The 21,215-nt window shown below is 39.6% G+C and overlaps 1 protein-coding gene across 4 annotated transcripts in view; it reads left to right on the top strand.

The window, feature by feature from the left end:
- Nucleotides 1-21,215, top strand: part of GLB1 (galactosidase beta 1) — a 74,630-nt gene that overhangs the window by 36,564 nt on the left and 16,851 nt on the right. For 3 of the 4 annotated variants that reach the window (XR_011976630.1, XM_072651474.1, XM_072651475.1), the window contains exons 8-12: nt 46-167; nt 735-775; nt 4,131-4,243; nt 12,787-12,861; nt 15,467-15,556. Coding sequence is in view for 3 of the 4 variants with exons in the window: in XM_072651474.1 (XP_072507575.1) it covers nt 46-167; nt 735-775; nt 4,131-4,243; nt 12,787-12,861; nt 15,467-15,556 (441 nt within the window). In the remaining variant the exon portion in view is untranslated. The remainder of the gene's footprint in view (nt 1-45; nt 168-734; nt 776-4,130; nt 4,244-12,786; nt 12,862-15,466; nt 15,557-21,215) is intronic. The other variant, XM_072651476.1, reaches the window with a different exon arrangement.

Raw genomic sequence — 21,215 nt, 5'->3', positions numbered from 1 at the left:
TCTCCCTTGTTTATTTGAGACCCCTTTACCTTCTTCCTTTTGTAGGTCAATTCAGAATTCTACACTGGATGGTTAGACCACTGGGGTGAAGCCCACCAGACAGTCCACACTGAAGATCTTGTTTCCTCTCTCGTTGACATACTTTCCTGTGGTGCTAATGTGAACATGTAAGTAAACTTGGAGAAAGAATTTTTGCTTTCATTTTTTTTTTCAAGGAATACAGTTAACACTAAATTGATTTTTCATGGCTGCAAATTATCTCTAGCTCTTGTTATATTGTATTACTGATTAGAATGTGGCCCAGTTTAGGCCTTGTTCTTAATATGATATCTCTTTGAAAGGCAAAAAATACAGACAATATAAATAAATGAGAAAGAGTGTGCCTTAGTAGACAAGACTGGAAGCCCTGGGATAAAGTCCTACTAATGTGATATGTATTGGCAGTGACTGGCACATACAATAAACACTTGGTGAATTATATATTTCTTCAGTTAGGGCTATCTGATTTTTTCTGCTCAAATTTCTTAGGTTCTGAATTAAAGCAGTACTTGAAATATTTAATTTTGTTGATTACTGTTGAATCTTTTTGTTAATAGGGGGGGCAGTTGATTTTTGTCACTTTATCTTTTGCCCTTCAACTTTGACAAAATCAAAGTCAACAAAGAATCTCTCCTGAATTACTAAGCTCTCCTTTTCATCCAGCAGATCTCTGACAGTTCTCTTTTTCATTTTAGGTACATGTTTATAGGTGGGACCAATTTTGGCTTCTGGAATGGTAAGAGTTCATTTTTATCTATGAGATTTTCATCTTTAATTTTCTTTTAAAATCTTAAGTGTTGCAACAAATTATATTTACATTCTATAAATCGAGTTTCTTTTGTTGTTTTTTAATATAATTTGCCACTGTCTTTGTTTCTCCTAACTTGATTGCTTTTTCCAAAGATACCTGGTACTTTTTTATGGTTTTTTGTGGGGAGGAGGTCACCCCTCCTCTGCCCCACCCTTTCTTTCCCTTTTATTCAGGTATGGCTTCATTAATGAAGAGTTCCTTTTGATAAAATGGGGCTCAGCCTCGTAGGTCCCAGATTCGTGCCAGCCCGTTCTAAATGGCTTCAGGGCTAGTGAGGTTACTTCTGTGGTTTTTCTTATTTGTTTTGTTTTATTTCATTATGAGAGTAGAAGTATGAATCACCAACTTACTGGTTGGGTAAGGAAAGGGAGACGTTGTAAAGCTTAAATAATCCTGCACATAGACCTCTAGTAGCATGAGCATTTTAGTGTTGTTTACAGATTTGATTTATCTGTGTGCACCTTATGGTTGAAAAGGTGAACAGTGAATAGAGTGCTGGACCTAAAGCCAGGAAGACCTGAGTTTGAATCCTGACTCAGACACTTATGACCAAGGGCTGTACAAATAACTACTCTCAGCCTCAGTTTCCTCATCTGTAAAATGAACTGGGAATTATACTAGTACCTAACTTTTTTTTTTTTTTAAAAGTGAAGTATTTATTTTTGGTGGGGTTGGGAAGAAGAAAAAAGAATCTATGTAAAAATTTTACCACAACTTATTCACTCTGTGTTGTGGAGGGGAAAAGGGAGTACATTCCAGGCATGGGAGACAGCCAGTGCAAATGCATAAAGTGGAGATGAAGTGCCATGTGAGAACAGCAAGAATGTTCAGTTATGTTGACAGTAGTTTCAGGGTGACAGTTGCCTTTGATCACCACGTCCCAGTTATTAGCCCTTTCCCATTACATAGCCTGTCCTGAACCAAAGAGGTCAATGAGGACTACATTTCCCTTTTCCTTTTCTTTCAATAGCAGGGAGACTGAAATCTGCCACCGTTTTCTTTTTTTAATAATACTTTATTTTTTCCTCAATTACATGTAACAAGCAATTTTTAGCATTCTTTTTAAAGTTTTGAGTTGCAAATTCTATCCCTTCTTCCTCCCCTCCCCCTTCTCTTAGATGGTAAGCAGTCTGATCTAGGTTATATGTGTATCTGCCACCATTTTCTTGGCAGTTTGGTGGCTTTGGGTTGTAATTTGCATGGATGGAGCAAGTCTTTTGCACTAATGAAGATCATAAATCCATGGAAAGCTTCCAGAATGGGGTAATACGAAGGAGTGAGAGAGGGTCCAGGTATTTCAGTGGTCCTGTAGTCTTTTGTTTATTTGTGATACTCTTTTTAATTTCTTAATTCTGCCCTGCATTGCTTAGATCATTCCTTGTAACAAATAAGCACAATCAAGTAGAAATAAATTAATACATGATGCAGTGAATAGAATGCCAAGCCTAGAATGAGGAAGACTCACCTTTGTGAGTTCAAATCCAGCCTCTAGCTGTGTGACTTCAGGCAAGTCACTTAACCCTGTTTACCTCAGTTTCCTCATCTGTAAAATGAGCTGAACAAGGAAACAGCAAACTACTCCACTATCTTTATCAAGAAAACCCCAAATGGGGTCACAAAGAATTGGAAACAACTGAAAACATCTGATAATACAGGCCTTGTCTCCTGAGTGTTGGAATGGCCAACTGTCAGTCCTCTGAAGTCATTAATTCTTTTGTCTTCAAGTTGTTTCATGTCCTCATGTTGCTTATTATACTATGTTTTACTGAAACTTTAACTCCCTACTCTCCGAGCACCTATCTGTACACACAAGGTGCATAATAAATGTTGTCCAGTTGAGTTGTATTGGTGAATCATAAAGTAATGGGTATAGAGAGGCTTTATTTTTAGCCTCTACTTCCCATACTCAGAAGCATTTTAAAGTGTTAATGAATGAATAAATGCAACATTTTTTTATTAACTTCCAGGCACTGGGCTTGAAGTCTATGGTCCAGAATAAAAACTCTAAAAAAGGCTAATTTCCCTCTTTTGCATCTTCATTTTAAACCCCATTCAGGTGACAGAAATGTTATAACCCTTAAATTTTTAATTCAGTGTTTAGCCTCATTTAGGTTACCTAAAAAGACAAAAATTCTAGGGAAATTGTAGTTGTCCCCTTTTTGTGGGGGATAGGGAAAGTCACCTACAGTATGTATTTAGGGATACTTTTCCTTAGGGATTAGAATTATTAGGAGGACAGTGTCTCCAGGCCATAGACCTTTCAAGATGAAAGAATTCTCAGAGATTGTCCAGTCTAACCTCTTATCCCATCAAGAAGAAATACTCAAAACACCATTTCTAAATGGCAGCCATTCAGCCCATGGTTGAATAATATATGGTGATGGAAAGCTCATGAGTTTGCAGGGCAGCCAATTCTAGGTCTGGAGAGCTCTAATCATTGGAAAATTGCCCCTTTATATTAAGAAGAAATCTGCCTTCCTGTAACTTTTAACCCTTTTGTTCTAATTGTTGTCTCTGGAGTGACATAGAACATGTCTAATCCCTCATCCACCTCATTTGATACACATTCATGTCTTCTCATCAGACTTGTCATCTTCCAATTTAATGGTGGCACCTAGGTATGAACATGATACTCCAAATGCGTTCTATCCAGAATAAAGTAAAATGTGACTGGTTTTCCAATTTGTTACCTTTTTAAAAAAATGACATTAGTTTTTTTTAGTAGCTCTTTCAAGAACTTGACTTTTTTTCTTTTACATGAACTGTTCTATAGCTGCATCTCCTGTGTTCTATTGGTTTTTTGAGTCTAAAAGCATAGGACTTTACATTCGTATCTGCCCATTTTCACCTTTTCCCTACCCTTTAAAACCTTCCATTCTGATATGGGGCAGAGTAGGATGTTATATGCAGTTACTTTCTTATATTTCTCCTCTGGGGTCAAGCTTGGTCCTTACAGTTTTGGAGCCTTTAGTTTCAGTTATTTGGTTCTCTTTCTTTCCATTTATGTTGTCATTTTGGATTTCTTTTTCATGGTTCTGCCTGCTTCACTCTGTATCGGTTCGTATCGGTCTTTCCAGAGAAGAACCATCAATTCTACTTCCACTTTCAGCTAGACAGTTCTTTAAATGCTTAAAGACAGTACTCCTGGTTCCTCCAAGGCCCTTCATCTAGTAGGTGTTCAAGAATACTTGCTTGACTTAACTGTGTGCTAAAGTGATTATGTCTCATTGAACCTCTTATTGTTTACGTTATTAAAAATTTTTATACTTTTACCTCTTAGGAGCCAATATGCCTTTTTCACCTCAACCTACTAGTTATGACTACGATGCCCCATTGAGTGAAGCGGGAGACCTCACAGAGAAATATTTTTCTCTGAGGGAAGCTATTGGGAAGGTAAGTATTTTTATGTAAAGATTCAGGCCTTAAGGGTCTGCAGTAGGATGAAAGACTCATAGGATTTAGAGTCAGAAGGAGTGCTCCTAATAATAAAGATCGTGTTGAGTAAGTGAAGTGCTTTGCAAGTACTGTCTTACTGGATCCTCATGACAATGCTGGCAGGTAGGTGATAATCTCATTTTGCAAATGAGGAAACTGAGGCCTTCCTGACTATAGGTCCATCCACTCTGTCACCTAGTTGTCTTTAAAATGACTAGATGATTTTTGTGATCACTACCTATTCTAAGATCAAAACTTTTGCACATATGACTTGGTTCAGGGCTAGCAGAAATAATATTTTCCATTGATGTTCAAAACCAAGTCATCCTTGAGATTTACTCTGCATTCCTGGCCTTGGACAGATGCTAGCAGTTTACAGCTGTCCCGGCACTGATGTCTACCTCTGACAGTGTGACCTGAGCCTCTCAGGTGGGGTTTCCTGTCTCTGCTGTGGTTTTTACAAATCCGCAGTCTTTCTGCTCAGTCACTTGAGTTTGTTTTTTTTTTATTTTTTTTCTCAATTACCTGGAAACAAATTTTTAACATTTGTTTTTTAAAAAATTGAGTTCCAAATTCTCTCCCTCCTTCCTTCCCTTCCCTTCTCCTTCAGGAGGCAAACAATTTGGTACAGATTATGCATGTGTAGTCATGCAAAACATTTGCATATTACCAATGTTGAAAAAGGAAACACAGGTCAAAAAAACCCCCAAGAATAATAAAGAAATTTTAAGAAAGCATGTTTTAAACTGCATTCGGACTCTTTATCTCTGGAGGTGGAGAGCATTTTTCATCAAAAGTACCCACTTGAGTTTTGAAACAAACTTGTGGAACAAAGACTTTTAACTTGTAGATAGAGAATGCATGTGCGTGTTTTTAAAAGAAAATTGTCATGTGCAACCTTTACATTTTTTTCATCTTTTTCACTTAATTAATTTCATTTTACATTCTCGTCTGTGCTCCTCTGGAGGCCAGATATTCAGTCACTTTTTCTAAAAGTTATACAGCCTTGGACCCCCAATATTACTGTATTAATCAGTGATCCTTCTATTACCAGGATGGGGTCTATAAACTTGTTTTGAAAAATATTTTAATGACTGTATTACAATAGAATTGGTTTTATTTGCAACCCTGTTATATTGTTTTATGCGTTTTAAAACTTTCTTTTTTTTTTTTTGGCAAGGCAATCAGGGTCAAGTGACTTGCCCAGGGTCACACAGCTAGTAAGTGTCAAGTGTCTGAGGTCAGAATTGAACTCAGGTCCTCCTGACTTGAGGGTCATTCTAAGAAAGGTGTCTGGAGGCTTTACCCAATTGCTGAAAGGGGGTACACAAAAATTGAAAAAGCCATCTATCTTCCATGGACAAATATTAATAGTATTTAGGCTTTACAGTCAGATGTTCCATGGAAGATGGGACAGTTCAGATTTGGGATCTGCTGTCCTATGTAGAACATGGCCTGAATTTCTTTCCTGTCCTGCCATTTTTTAGGGGGAGTGGGATGCTGCTGGGGGTGTTTATCTCTTTCCAGAGATTCTGGTTCTTAAGTCACATGCAGGGAAGTCCTTCTCCACACCTGTCTTTGCTGTCCTGCATAGTTCCTTGGGTTCCTGTGGTCCAGGGTTCTGGTCATCACCCTTCCCCACCTTCTCTTACCACTTCAGAATCTGATAAGGTAGAGAGCCTCTCTCTCTTGTTTTTACTGAACCGCATGGGCTCTACTCTTTGCAAAGGTGAGGAAGGGGTAGGGTTAATGGTCTGCAGCTTCAAAAGCAGCTCCTTCTGGAAAGACAGAGCAAATGGGCACCCATAATAGTGAAGAACCCAATCAGGGATTCCCGTGAGTTCACAAGTTCTTTTAAAATGCAGCTGATTGGCCCAGTAGATAGAGCATCATACTTGGAAACAGAAGGGACCTGAGTTTGAATCCTGCCTTAATTCCTAGATTTGTGACTGGGCAAAAAAATCACTTTCCTGTAAAATGGGTATAATGATATTACCTATCTCCCAGGATCAAATGTGTTAACATGTAAAGCCCTTTGTTAACTTTGGAACTTAATGTCAATGCTAGTTGTTAATAGAGAGCATGAGGTAGGATAATGGATAGAATCTGGAAGACTTGAGTTCAAACGTGACCTCTGATACTGTACCAGCTGTGTGACCCTGGACAAGTCACTTAACTTCTGTTTGCCTACAGAAGAGGAAATTCTGTAAAATGGGGATGATAATAACACCTACGCCACATGGTTGTTGTGAGGATCAAATGTAAATCTCTGGCATGTAGTACATACTATGTAAACATTAGCTATAGTTCTTATTATTTGCGGGTAAAGGTAGCAATTGGGCAAAGTGAGTTGCCCAGGGTCACACCCTTAGTATGTGTCTGAGACCAGATTTGAACTGTTATTATTATTAAAATGAAAATAGCTTTAGGTAGAGAAGGTCTCCTTCACATACCCAAATTAAAAATAGAATAGAATCGGACAATCTAATCTTTTTATCAAAGCAGTCAGATTTAGCCTTTCAATCATAGATTAGACCTGGAAGAAATCTCAGAAGTCATTTAGTCCAGGAGGCCCCAAAGAAATGAATTAACTTACCCTAAATTACACAGAGAGTAAGCATCAGGTGTAAGACTGGAACACAGGGCCTCTGTCTCCCAAGCCAGTGCTTCTTTCCCTGGACCCCACTGCCCCGCCTCCAACCCTTAACATTGAAGCAGAGAAATATCTAATTTACTGTCCTCCTCTTATCAGTTATTAGTTTTTCTCTTTCCAGCCCACTCTGAAACTATTAGCTTGGAGTCAGAGACCGCCATCTTTCTTGCTAGTTTGTTTTCAGCCTCTGCATCTACTCAGCATCAAAATCTGCCTCTGTTGCTTTCTAACCTTTCTGATTAGCTATCTAAATTCTTAGTGTCTCTGGCCTCTTTCTCCATAAATGGTAAAAGAGAAAAAGGAAGAAACCTCTCCAGGGAGTCAGTCAGCATTGTTGAAATGTCTCCGTTCTCACCCCTGAGCTGGAGGAGTCTCTTTTTGGGGGTGGGGGTTGTCCCCTCTATCACTTTCCAGCAAAAGCAGCTCAACGGGGCAAAATAATTTGAATAAAGTACTTATTTATGCCTCTTAATTTATGTTAGTTACAGAGTTTCCGGAGTTATTTTGTTTTCAAGGGTTTCTGACCCTTGTGGAGAACATAGTATCCTAGAAAGGGATTTGACCTAATTTACAGAGGCCCCATTGATAAATTATTTGAGGGTGTGAGAATTGTTAATTCATTGACTCAGAAGGTCTAGAATTGGAAACATATTAGAGATGCTCTCCTCCCTACTCCCTGATAGGTGGAGAGCCTGAGACCAATTCAGGACCTCACCGCTCTTTGGGTTGACTTGCCTTCTTTCTAGTACTGTGGACTTTTAGAGTAGCCTAGTGTTTTTTTACTGTGTGTTTATTTATCTGTTCCATTCTTTGGAGATCAATGATCTCTTAATCCTCCTTTGACTGAGGAGAAAAGAAGAAAATTCAAAATCGAGTCATTTGGCCTTTCTTTCTTTCATCCATTATTTTTACCATCTCTATCCCTGGGGAGCAGTCCTATCTCCTCTTTGATCGTTCTCTTTTCCCCTCATTCTGACTCGAAACAAAGAAGTCTGTCATTCCTCCTCTGAATCTTTCTATCTTGACTTGCTTAGGAGCCAGAGCCCAGAACTGAAAATGGTACCCAGTACATTAATACTTAATAAATATTTGTTGATTGGTTGCTCTAACCAGGGCAGAATACGGTGGGTGTGTCATTTCCCTTGTTCTACATATTGTGTGTATATTAACGAAAGGTTAAGATTCTGGCCAACTGCATGACAATGGGTAAGTTACATGGTCTCTGTTTGCCTCAGTTTCCTCCTCTGTAAAGTGGGGATAATAATAGCACCTACTTCTCATTGTGAGGGACAAATGAGATAAAAACTGTGAAGCACTTAGCACATAATACATAAATCTTAGCTATTTTTAACTGTTCTTATTAGATTGTAGCCCAGATTGGCTGTGACGCACCTTGACCGGGTGACCCTGGGCAAGTGACTTAATCTCTTAGTCTCCACCCTCTCCCTCACCCTGTGCCTCCCTACCTACGTACCAATGAAACCACTAGTCCCAACCCAGAGGATGTCATAAGTATTTGGGGCTTTCAGATCACAATTATGGTGACTTAGACTGAGCTTGCTGTCCACTAAAGCCCACACCCCAAGACCTTTTCTTTTCATTTCACTTTTTTTTTTGGTTAAGTGACTTGCCCAGGGTCACCACATCTAGATCTGAAGTTAGACTTGAATTCAGGTCCTCCCGATTCCAGCTGCTACATAATCACTGTCCTTCAATTTGCAATAAGTTGTTTTTCCTGCATTTGAAAATAAATTCTGACAGTGAGGCAGAACTTTGGGAGACAGTAAGTGATTCTGTCTTCTGAGTCCTTAGCACTCCCTTTCTTCATATTCCATGTGGCCCAAAGTTTATTTCTGGTTTGGGGCAAGAATTAATTCAGTTTGATTCAACCTGCGCTTATTAAATAGCTACTATATACGAGGGTTGTTGTGAGAATCGAGTGAGTTAACAAATAAAAGGTACTTTGCAAGCCTTAAAACACTTGTTAATTTTATTAATATAATTTTTATCAATATAATCTAAATTATTATTAATTTTCCTTGGGAGAACACAAGATTTACACAGATAAACAGAAGCTATTTTTAGGAAACAAACTGATTTAGCCAGTAGAGGCAGGGAGAGGGTTTTGGGGAAATCACTGAGGAGGTGACATCTTAGCTGAGCCTGGAAGATAAGGTAGCATTGAGCAGTGGTTAGAGGGCTGGGTTCAAGTTCTTCCTCAGACATTCACTAGTTGTGTGTGCCTTTGAGCAAGTCACTCTATATCTCAATTTCTTTCTCCATAAAATGAGGGGATTAGTGTTGCTGGCCTCTAATGGCCTTTCAGGGTAGGAGAGGGAAACATTCCCAGGCTTGGGACAACTTGTGCAAATACATGGAAGTGGGAGATTGAATCATCAAAAGGCCAGTCTGGCTCCAATTTACCTGGAAGGAAGAGAGAGGTAAATGTTAAGGCTTAAAAAAAGTTAGGTTTGTGAAGTGCCTTCAATTCCACATTAGTCTCTTTTAATTCCATCAGGTGATTCCTTTTAAACCCCTCCCTCATCCCTTGCTAATTCCCTTCTCAGCTGAAATCCTGGGCTTTCTTAATACTTTGCTGAGTCATTTTAGTCGTGACTGTTGCGTCTGTCACGTCTGACTCTTGGCATGATGCCATTTGGGATTTTCTTAATGTTTTTATGTTATTATGTTATTATGAAGACTTTCTTGGTACTTTCCTATGATGGTGATACTACTGATACATTGGCCACATGGAAGAGTACCAGGGAAGGAGAATTTTAAGTATCTGGAGGAGTTGGCTGGTGCCTCTCATTTTCCCAGTCTAAAATGAGGTTAAAAAAAAAAAATTCCTGCCATCTTCCGCAGAAGCATTAGGACAGTAAAAACGCAAGTACTTTGAGGTCTTGTCTTTTAGGCAAATAGAATTTGATAACGCATTAACAGTCATATATGAAGTGTCTACAGCTTCTTCTCACCCACATCAACAGTAAATTAATTGGGGTGATCAGGAGGGCTGCCCAGAATGGAGTCCAGGAGAATTCAGACAGGCTTATGTCACTTATCAATTTTCTGTCTGTGAGAGAGATGTCAGTACCTCATGACTCGACAGGTTACTGGTACTGAAAAGTGATAGATAACTCCTGGTAGCCTAATTTGCTTGAAAATTTCAAGGTGCCACCTAGCTAGTAGCATCTGAGTTTCCTAAAGAATCCTCTTTGGTGTGGGTTAAAATCTGACTAGACATGGTTAACACTTCACTAGAGGTTCAGACTTACTCTGCATACTTCAAGAATGTTGTAAGAAACAACTTTTTTTTTTGTCAGTTTTCATTTTAATTGTAGGTAACTTTTTATTTGGGGGGTGGGTGGGTGGGTTCTCTGCAGAACTGTCTTAATTCACAAGGAATTTGGTGATGGTTATCTGCTCCTACATTTCACCAAGTTTCTGAAGACTCACTTTTGTGATTTTTCATCTTGGTTTTTGGAGTTCTGACAGTTATGAGGGACCTGAATTTCGGGTCACCTGTGTGCCACCAAACAATAGGGAATATAATTAAAAGGGCCCTATGTGCATTTAGATCTGCAAGAAACCTTACAGTATGTCTAATTCAACCCTATCATTTTATAATTGAGAGAACTCCAGGTCAGAGGGGGGGAATTGATTTAACCAAGGCCAAATAGGTAGTAAGTAGAACTCAAAACTAAGTCTGCTGCTCTTACCATTGAACCTGTCCTGTCCTCTCCCATCATTTCTGCTTGAGTAGAATGTAAACCCTCTTATTGTATGACAGTGAAGGAACGTAATACTTTACCAATGAGGAGCAGCCTGGCATAGGAGTTGATAGAGGGCTGGCATGTACTACCTTGGTTAGAGATTGTTTATTCTCCTTCTTATACCCTGCAATCTGGCCAAATCGGTCTCTTTGCCATGGCCACTGTTGAGCTTGGAAACAGGAAGATTCCAGCTCCTATCTCAGACACTTAATAGATTTTTTTTTGGGCCCTGGGCAAGTCATTTTAACCTATTAGGCTCAATTTTCTCATCTATAAAATGGAGAGAATCATAGCACTTCCCTGTGTAGTGATAATTGGATCAAATGAGATAAAATGAAAAATGCTTTGTAAACTTTGAGGTACTATATATACAGGCTATCTTTATCATCCTCATCTTGTCTCCTTCTCTTTGGCTACCTTCTCTCTTCCCCCTTCCAAAATGTACTTCCTCCTCACTTCCAGATTCCAGCAAACTTGCCTTGTAATTATTTTGCAAAAGATGTCTCAGAAACCTTAAAACTTGTTAAACTGCTTTAAAGTTTTAAATTTTGCTTAAATTGCATAAAAGTGCACTAAGACTTTTGAGACACTGTATCTACTTTGTATATACTTATGTATACATGTCTCTATAGAATGTAAGTTTTTTGAGGACAGGGCTTATTTCATTTTTACCTTTTTTAAAGTTCATTGTCTAGTACAGGGCCTGACACCTAGTAAGTACTTAATAAACGCTTATTGATTAACTAGGGGTGACTAGCACTAGTGACCCTGGGCACGTCACTTAATTTCCCAGTCCCCTAAGTTACTCTAAGACTCTCAGTCATAGATGACTTTCAGATTTGCATTGCTACAAGGTAGTTTCCACATAAGGAATTGCATATAAGGATAAAATCATAGCAGTGGATCACAGAGAGATTGAAATTTTGCTGATATGCAGCAATGTTTGTGTCCCATGGTATTAAAGTGTGCCCAGGAAGACGGAAGTACAGAAGTGACATAAAATGAGCTGGTTGAACTACATGATCTTTGGGGTATTTCCCAGCCCTAAATAGCATCCTTTGAGCCTTTGATGCTTTCTAAAAGTTTGTTTTTTTATCCATCTACTGGCCAGTGAATGAGCTAGAAGAGACCCTCACAGATCATTGAGTCAAATGCTGTCGTTCTTCAGCATTGGTGAAACTGATCTTTTCACTAGGTCATGAAGGTCATAAGTGACAGAACTAGGATGTTAGTAGCACTGAAGTGAATCAAGATCCACTTTCACTTCTGGCTCATCACATAATAATCCCTAGTTCAGACTAGGCTGAGATAATCAAAGCCATCATTGGTGCTGCTAAGCATCCTTCTTTCAAACTTTATATTTTCTCTGTCTGGTGATGGGAATGTTGGGGAAGGTGAGCAGGGAAATGAAGTCATTGTGCAGCCTCAGCTTTGGATCAGGTTCAGCTTTGAGGAGAAGAGAATTCAAATCTTTCACCACTGTATTTCTTCCATCTGCACCCTCAAACACTGAATTTAAGAGTCCCAGAATGGTAGAACTGGAAGGGACTTTTAAGACCATCTAGTACAAGCATGAGGAGCTTGCAGTTTAAAGGCCACATATGGCCCTCTAGATACTCAAGTGTGATCCTTTGACTGAATCCAAACTTCCCAGAACAAATTCCTTTAAAAGAATTTGTTCTGTAATACTTGGACTCAGCCCAAAGGTCCCACTTGAGGACCTAGAGGGCTCCATGTGTGACCTCGAGGCTGCAGGTTCCTCACCTCAATCTAATCTAACCTCTCCATTAAATATTTGAAGATCTGATAGCTTCCCCTTCTTCTTTTCTCTTGCTTTTGTGGTACCCATTTCTCCCACCATATTTCTGCTGTTTTGCTTAAAATTGTTATTAAAAAGAGGTTTGCACAGCATCTGGAACTCTGTAGAGGAAATGAGCTAGAAATAAACTTGTTTTCTACCTTCTCTTAGAGGAGTGTTTCATTTTAGTGTGTTTTCTAAAAAACACCACTGTCACTATATTTATCGTGCTGCTGCTGGGGTTTTAACGAGTTTTTTTTTCCCTTCCTGTTCATAGTTTGAAAAACTACCAGAAGGACCTATTCCTCCTTCAACCCCCAAGTTTGCCTATGGAAAAGTTGCTATGAAGCAGGTAAAAAAAAAAGCACACTGAATTTGGGCATGGTGGATAATAGCAAAAGTGTGCAAGAGTATCTCATTTAACTTGATAGGATCGATTTCTTCTAGGAGGATAATTAGTTGTATCTAAGTTTGGTTTCTGTAAAAATAGAAAAAATTAGGGGATATTTTCAAGGAGAAAGTGAGGGTGTGTGATGTAGATACTAGGAGGATGAACAAATGTTGGGAAGGTTGAAGGAGGGGGAATATTTGAGAGTGTTTCAAAATATGTCTGAGACCATCTTATTGGCAGAAGGCATTTAGCAGGTTGGTGTAGTGGAGGGACCATTGATCTTGGAGTCAGGAAGATCTGGGTTCAGGTCTTACCTCTGATGCTACTGGCTGCATGACTCTGGACAAATCACTCTCTGGGTCCTAGACAACTCTCTAAAACTATGTTACAGAGCAATAGTCCATCATATTGGTAGAGGGGGAGTTCCCTACATTTATTTGTAGGGACTGAATTTTTAAAAAATCTGAAGACACCCCTATAGTCTCTAGTATTATAAATAGTATGGTATAGGATGAAATCCTTCTTTTTACCTTACTTTTTTCAATGTTTTTTAGAGAGAAATGCTCTTTTCAGCTTTAAATTGTGTTGTTGCTCCATCTTTAAAATCATGTCCTTCTTATTTTGGATTAATCTTAATCTTTGGATGAAGATGAAGAATATGGAGAAAGACATCTAATATGAATCACAAATAATGGCCATGTCCGTTTTGAAATTTGTGTAGACAAAAAGCAATACCTGGATGACCTGTGAAACTAAGACTAGGGTCATTTCTATATCTACTGTGCCATGACTGCTCTTCATGGAAGAGCTCCCAAATTGATTAAGTCTGTAGGCTCTGTCAACCAGGACTAGGGAGATGAGGGAATAGTCCCTTGATACTCTGCCCTGACCACATATGGAGTATGATATTCCGTTCTGGGCTGCTCATTTTAGTAAGGACATTGATAAACAAAAGTGGATTCAACAGAGAAGATGGTAGATGAGAATCAAAGTGACAGCAGCTGATCTTGGTGGTGCATCTTTAGGTTTACAACTTTACATGCACGATCTCCTTTGAGCCTCACCTCGCGATAACCCAATGAGGCAAGAGATAGTATCCTCATTTTACAAACTGTGCTTTAGGGAGGTTCAGTTCCTTGTCCAGGAGTCACTTAGCTAGGAAGGAGTCACAGGAGCCCAAGTGTTTCAATATGTCCCCATCTTAAGGCTCCAAAAATGTCAAACCAAAGCCAAACTTTTCAAGCTTGTATGTTTGTTTTGCAAAATTTGAGAGCATTCCACCATCTTAAAATTGCACCATAACATATGCATGTATATGTGTGCGTGTGTGTAGTTTTAATATATATAGTATATGTATACACACACACATGTGCATGCATATTTTTACGTTAAATAACATGCCCAGTAGAATTGCATCATGTTTCCATTCATGACTCCTCGTGATTTTTAAGTATGCAGCTTGAGGTATGCTTCACTTTTTCCGTCCCTGGCTTGCATCAGATATAGGTGCTCAACATACTACAAGGAGTGTGGTTTCTGTGACTGATAAGAATCTTTTAAAAAAATTAATCTTAAATCAGTTCTGAAGGGGCTTCTCCATTTAGTTGTTTTGTGTAATTGTTAGCTTGGGAAAGGTTTTGTTTCCCTTCTTCCAGATATTTCTATTTCTATCGAGGGCATCACCCTTCTTCTAGACATTCATGTTTGAATGTTCAAGTCTCAACTCCTAACCCCATCTCACTTCACATACCTACTCAGCTGAGAAATCTCCTTTATTGCTCCATACCATCTCTGAACTCTGCCCCCATCTCTCCACTCACACAGCCACCTTCCCATGACACTCCCCATCAACTTCAGCCTGGATGCTTCAATAGCTGTTTTTCTGTTTTCCCAACTTCAAGACTCTCCCCACTCCAAACCATCCTCCATACAGATGTCAAAGTGAATTTTCTAAAGTGCAAGTCTAACTGTAAACTTCAGTGGCTCCTATAACTCATAGGATCAAATGTAAATTACCTTATCTTGTCTTTAAATCTCTCTACTCCCTGGCCCCAGCCTGCCTTGCCAGCCTTCATGAGCTCGTTGGCCTAGCCCAACTGGACTTCTAACTATCCCTCCCACATAACAGTCCACATCTGGTCTTGCCCTCTCTCCCCTTCACCTCTGCCTTTTTAGAGTCCCTAATTTCCCTCAACATTGGACCTAAATGTCAGCTTCTTGAAGCTTTTCCTAACCACCCCCTAGCTGCAAGAGCATTTCTCCCCAAATCACCTTGTATGTGTTAGAAGGCACTCTCTCCTCCCCTGCCTCCTAGAAACCTTCTCTTCCTTTACAATCCAGCCTTAGCTACACTTTCTACATGAAGCTTGTGATGGTCCTCAAACTACCTATGTTTTCTCTCCCAAACTTTGTTGTTGGTTGAATCATTTCAGTTGTGTCCGATTCCTTATGACCCTATTTGGAGTTTTCTTGACAAAGATACTGGAGTGCTTTACTGTTTCCTTCTCCAGTTCATTTAATACATGGGCATTGACTGGGCATCTCTTTCTGATTTTTTTTCCCCCAGGTAAATGCAGTGTCAGAGATTCTTGATGTTTTGTGCCCTGCTGGACCAATAAATAGCACTTACCCCTTGACATTTGTTGACGTGAAACAGGTACGTTTTCCGACACATAGAATTACTGATTAATAATACTTCAATGTATTACCATTTTGCAGAGATGTATTTCTGCATTGCTTTGTTTTTCCCATCTGAATTTGGCTGAAGTGGGGAGCCAGGGATTTAAAAAAAAGACTGTAAAATAATCATATGGATTTTATTTTCAGAATAATTTTTTATTTTTATCTTTTGTTCTTACATTGCCTAAAGTTCTCTCTATATCCATTCCCCTTCTCCCAGAGCCATCCTTTGTAACAATTTCTTTTTAAGAAAAAGAGGAAAAAGACAAAAAGCATCAGTAAAAATTGGAATCATGACTTTTTTATAGGATTTCATTTTTGGTTCACATACTGCAGAATGCGTTAGATTTTTTTTTTCCTTTGCTTATTGCAATCAGTCTCTACTGGCATCTTCTTTGGCTGGTGTCTCATTGTGATGTGTTGGTGCCCTTGGGTTCTCAAAGGCTATGCCTAACAGAATTCAGACTGGAAATGCTTTCCTATAGTGGCCTGGGGATAGGCTATGTATATGTTTTCCACAGACCAGATTGGCCAAGAGGCTCGTTCCCAAATCAGTGGCTCTCAGGTGATGATCTTTGGCCACAACTTCTCTTCCTCTTCACCCCAGTTCTTGCCATCATCTTTAATGACTTTGCTCTTCCCGTGAAGGACACTTTCTTATATTCTGACTTCTCAAGTCATTGATCTTATCAACTCCCATGACTTACATCTCCCTCCTATCACCAGCCATTGTGAAGGAGTGGTGATATATTAGAGCTCACCATCTCCTCCTTTCTTCAAGACACTGAACTTAGAGGTTCCCCTCCATTACTGTAGTCTTCTGGCCTTCTACCATTCCCAGCTCTACCCTACTCTTTTTCCTTATCATTTCCTCCAGTACTCTGATGCCTCCATGTTCTAGTCTATCATCCCATTCTGATTTCACTGCCCTCCCTTCATATGTTTGATCCTATAATTAGCCATCTTTACCATGCATCAAATCCCTTGCCCCCTTGGTCCTTATACTGTCATTTGCTTACTCCAAAGCCAATGAATACTGCTGGAGGAAGTCAGGAATCTTTGCTGACTAGATCCACTGTGAATTCATGCTAACTCAGCTCAAGTAGGTATGGCAGTCCTTCACTTATATCTCTTGGTACAATGGGAAAAGTGGCAGATTTAGAGCCACAAGAGTTGGGTTCACATTCCACCTTTGCTACTACCTGTGTGATCTTGGGCAAATGGGCCTTAGTGGGCTTATCTGTAAAATGAAGGGATTGGGCTCTATCTCTAAATCCATCATCATATGATTCCATCACACTTTTCACAATGGCAGCTCCAAGCCCCCAACTCCACCCATTATGCGGTTCTCTCTCCTTATTTGAAGCCTCTCAACCTTTTTCTCATTTTATTCATATTCCCTTCTCTTCTGGTGCCTTTCTTCCTTTCCAGATCCCCCCTCCCACTTGTCCTCTTCATTCCATCCATTCTTGCCTCTCTAGCAACTTCCCCCATTGCTTGCTCTTTTTCTCATTTTCATTCTCTCTGTGTAATGACTTCTCCATGGGTGCTTAATTAAAAAAAATTTAGATGCAAAGAAACAAAACAAAATTTCCCTTGACCCTCCTACTCCCTCCTGGTATCATTTCTGATCCCCTTCATTGGGAAGATTCTAGGTAGAGTAGTCTAGACTTGCTTCCTCCACTTTCTCACTTCCCCTTCTCAACCCCAGGAGTCTGGCCCATCGCTCTTGTGAAACCCCCTTCTCACCTTCCATTGGCCATTGGCCTTTTCTTCAGGCTGCATCCCCTGTCACTCCCTGTACCATTTCATTTTGTCTACCCCTGCTTCCTTCATTCTAGTCTCTCATTCTTTGTCTTCCATGTTCTGCCTGTTCTCTTGATTCTCCTGTTTGGTTTTGTTTGGGTATTCCTTAAGACTTGATCCTTGGCTTTCTTTTATTACATTCATTTCCCAGGTCAATCTCATCTATTCCCACAGTTTCAGCTATCTCCTATAGGTGCATGATTCCTAAAAAGTATACACAGTTCCAGTCTTTCTCCCTGATTTTGTTCCATGGTTTTCCTTTTCTTGCCAGACATCTCTGTGCTAGATGTATTAATTCCCTAAACTTGATATGTCTAAGATCAATCTCATTATCATTCTCTTAAACCTTTTTCTGCTTTTAACTTTCCTATCCTCCTCCTGAACTTCTTTTTATGGATACTGGGTCTCCCTATCTTACCTAGGTTGAAAGTACAATGTAGGCACAATCCAGTGATGGACTCTGTGTAAGACATCTTCTGCGACACTAGAAATAACTATAAGTGAACCTGTTTCTCTTCTTTTTATGTCAGTCAAATAATCAACAATCATTTATTAAGTGGTTACTATATTGAAGATACTGTGCTAGCTTTTTTTCTGGGTTGAGGCTGGAAGTACAGCAGCTACTCACAGACCCATCCCAGTAGTGATTGGCATCACATCTTCGATCTGTTCCGTATCTCATCTGGGCCCATTTGCCCCCTCCTTAGGCAAATGATGGCTTCCTGTTCCTTGGGGATTCAGCATATTGGTATCAGACTTAGTGAGGACACCTGATTGGCTTTAGTTAGTCTGCAGCTCAGAACTTCAAACTCAAGTGATCTACCTGCCTCCCCAGTAACAGGGATTTTAATAGCACTGTGTCATCTCATTCCTCTCAAAAACCCTGAGAGGTCAGTGCTGTTAATGTCCTCTTTTTACAGTTGAGGAAATTGAGGCAAATAGAGGTTAAGTGACTAGTCCCAGGGTCAAAGATCCAATTTAAACTCAAGTCTTCCTGACTTCTGAACCACCTGGCTGCCCCTATAAATACTTTACTCTGGAGCACTGGGGAAAAGTGATTGTTACACACCTGGGTTTTTCTACATGAGACAAGGCAATGAGGATGGTGGAAATTCTCTTTTTTTGCCTTCTTCCAGGAAGAGAATGAACTCTAGTAACAATAGTAAGGCCTTGGGTGTAGGTTCAGTGCTGTTGACCATGGTTGACATGGTCATTTTCCTTATCATTTTCTCCATGATTGACTTTATTTCCATGAAGACTTTGGAATAGGGAAGGTGGGCACCCTCCCTGTTGTCACTGTGTTCTAAGCCTGAGTAGCATTCTAGACCTGGATCTGCTATTTCTTGGTGGTGTGACTTAACCTCCCTGTCTGTTTCCCCATTGGTAAAAATACTTGCCCTCCTTTGTTTGATGCCCTTGTGAGGGTCAGGTGAGGTGATATGCCTGAACATACTTGGAAAAATAGAAAATAGCTTCTCATGTGAGGTACACACCATGCCAAGCCTTGGTCTTTTCCCATAAAACTGTGATACTTTTAAAATGATTAGACAAAAAAGGAAGCTCCCATGGGATGGTTTTAAGGAGACTCCACATCTATGACTTACCTAGACCCTTGTTGTTTCTGAGACCTTCTACAGGCTGAAAAGTACCTTTGATCTCAGCAGGACCCATATAGCCAAAAAGGCCAGTTCCAAGTGGACACAAAAACACAAAACTATAGGGTAGGAGGAAGTGTCTTGGTGTGGTAAAAAAGAACATTTGATCTGAAGTCAGCAGATTTGGATATAAGTTCTTATTCCCTGGATGAACCTGGGCAAATTTCTTTACCTCTCTGGGCCTCAGGTTCCACTTTTGTTCTAAATCTTTGATATTTCTTCTTTCTTATTTCCTCTGGTATCTAGCCCCGTGCCTTAAATGTAGTAGCTACATACATATATGTGTGTGTGTGTGTGTGTGCATGTGTATGCACACACACACACGCATATATACCTATAAGCACAGATACATGTGTATATATACACAAATATTATTTGTAGGATTGAGTTAAATAAGAAATGAAAAAAATTAAAAGCAGTGCTTAGCACAGTCAGTTCCTGTGCCACTTGCCGCAGACGCTGAAGGGACTTCCCCTCTCTGCCTTGGGACTTGGTTATGGCTTTGCAGGTTCTGAGGCACCTTCCTGTCTTGTGCCAGAAGTACCTCTAGACGTTGCTCTCCCTCAGTGGGGTCTGAGGATTGATGTCTCATTTTGATGAGGCTTGACATCTCATTTTGATGTCTTGTGAATATGACGAGAATTTCCTAGGGCAACGGGGGTTCTTCACCTTGGGCCCATGAAGCTCTTGTTTTGGGGGTTTTTGGAAGACTAATTATTTTTAACATTGTTTTGATTTTTAAAACATTATTTTGAGAAGAGATTCATAGATCTCACCAGACTGTCCTAGGAATCCATGCCACAAAAACAGTTAAGAACCTCTGATCTACAAGGAAATGTTTATTTGTTTTAGGAGTATTTAGGGGTCTGGGGCAGTTCATTTGGTGGTTTGTTTTCTGCCCTTTTCTGTTGAACCAGATCATGTGTAAATGCTTTTTTATATGAATATAAAATGTCCTGAAAATGCAATTTTAAACTATTAGAGTTAGCTTTCAAGGGAGAAGACTTGTTTCTTCTTTTCCTTCTTCGCTTTCTTCTTCCTTTCCCCTTCTCTCTTCTTCCCTTTTCCTACCCTTCCCTCCTTCCTTTCTTCTTTCTTCTTCCTTTTCCTCCTTCACTTCCTCCTCTCATGGTTCTGCTTTCCAGTTCATTCCTGTGTCCTCTCTTTCCATCCCATTTCCCATGCATGGAATGCTCTCCTCAGTCTCATAGAATCCCTTGCTTCCTAATTTATTATTATGAGCTTGACAAACTTCTACTAACATGCACTTTTTCTTAAGCTAAGAAAAAGAAAAACAGAATTACATGTGACATGAATCTCAGTTTTATGTACTACTAATTTAACTTGATAGTTTCACCACTGCCTACTTAACTGTGTACCTTCTTTGGAACATCCGTCTGATCTTTTCTGTATATTTTTAAAGGATATTTCTCTTTAAAAAGAATATTTCATTGCCCTGTTTTTCTTCCCTTTTGGAAGTAATGCTATCACTGCCTCCTTGTCCCTTTCAATCCATAATTCTTCTGCCCTATAAGAAAAAATCTCCTTAACAAAATATCCTTTCATCCGCCATGTCCAGAAGTATATGTCTAATATTGAACTCGAGTCAATCTTCTATCTCTACCATAAAACAAAGCAGATTCTTTCTTCAGCCATGTCCAGAAGTGATTGCCTCTCTGCCTGGAGATGAGTAACCAAATTCATTATTGGCCCTCTGGAGTCAGAGTTGTTCTTTGCATTCATTGGAGTTCTTAGTCTTTCACAGTTTTTCTTTGAAATGTTTTTGTTTACAGGGTTCTCTTGGTTCCTGTCTAGATTTTCATGAAAACATCCCTTTGATCATTTTTTAGGGCATGATAATATTCCATTCCTTTCATATACCATCATTTGACTAGTTTGTCCTTGATTGATGGGCATCCCCTTGGTTTCTCAGCTCTCTGCTGTAATAAGATGGCATGCTATGAATAGTTTGTTTACATAGGATCTCTTGGGGGCATCAGCTTAGTAGTGGTTTTGCTGGGTCAGAAGGATGCACAGTTTACTGACTTCTTGCACATAATTTCAGATTGCTTTCCTGCTATGCCATTATTGTACCTGTCATATCATATCCTTTATAGCAATGATCATTTTCCTTTTTTGGCATCTTTGCCAATCTGATGGGTATGACGTAGAACC

Source organism: Notamacropus eugenii, chromosome 3, assembly GCF_028372415.1.
Source record: "Notamacropus eugenii isolate mMacEug1 chromosome 3, mMacEug1.pri_v2, whole genome shotgun sequence".
Taxonomy (NCBI): Eukaryota; Metazoa; Chordata; class Mammalia; order Diprotodontia; family Macropodidae; genus Notamacropus; species Notamacropus eugenii.
The sequence above is the reverse complement of the archived record's forward strand: the minus strand, read 5'-3'. Positions and strand labels throughout refer to the sequence as shown.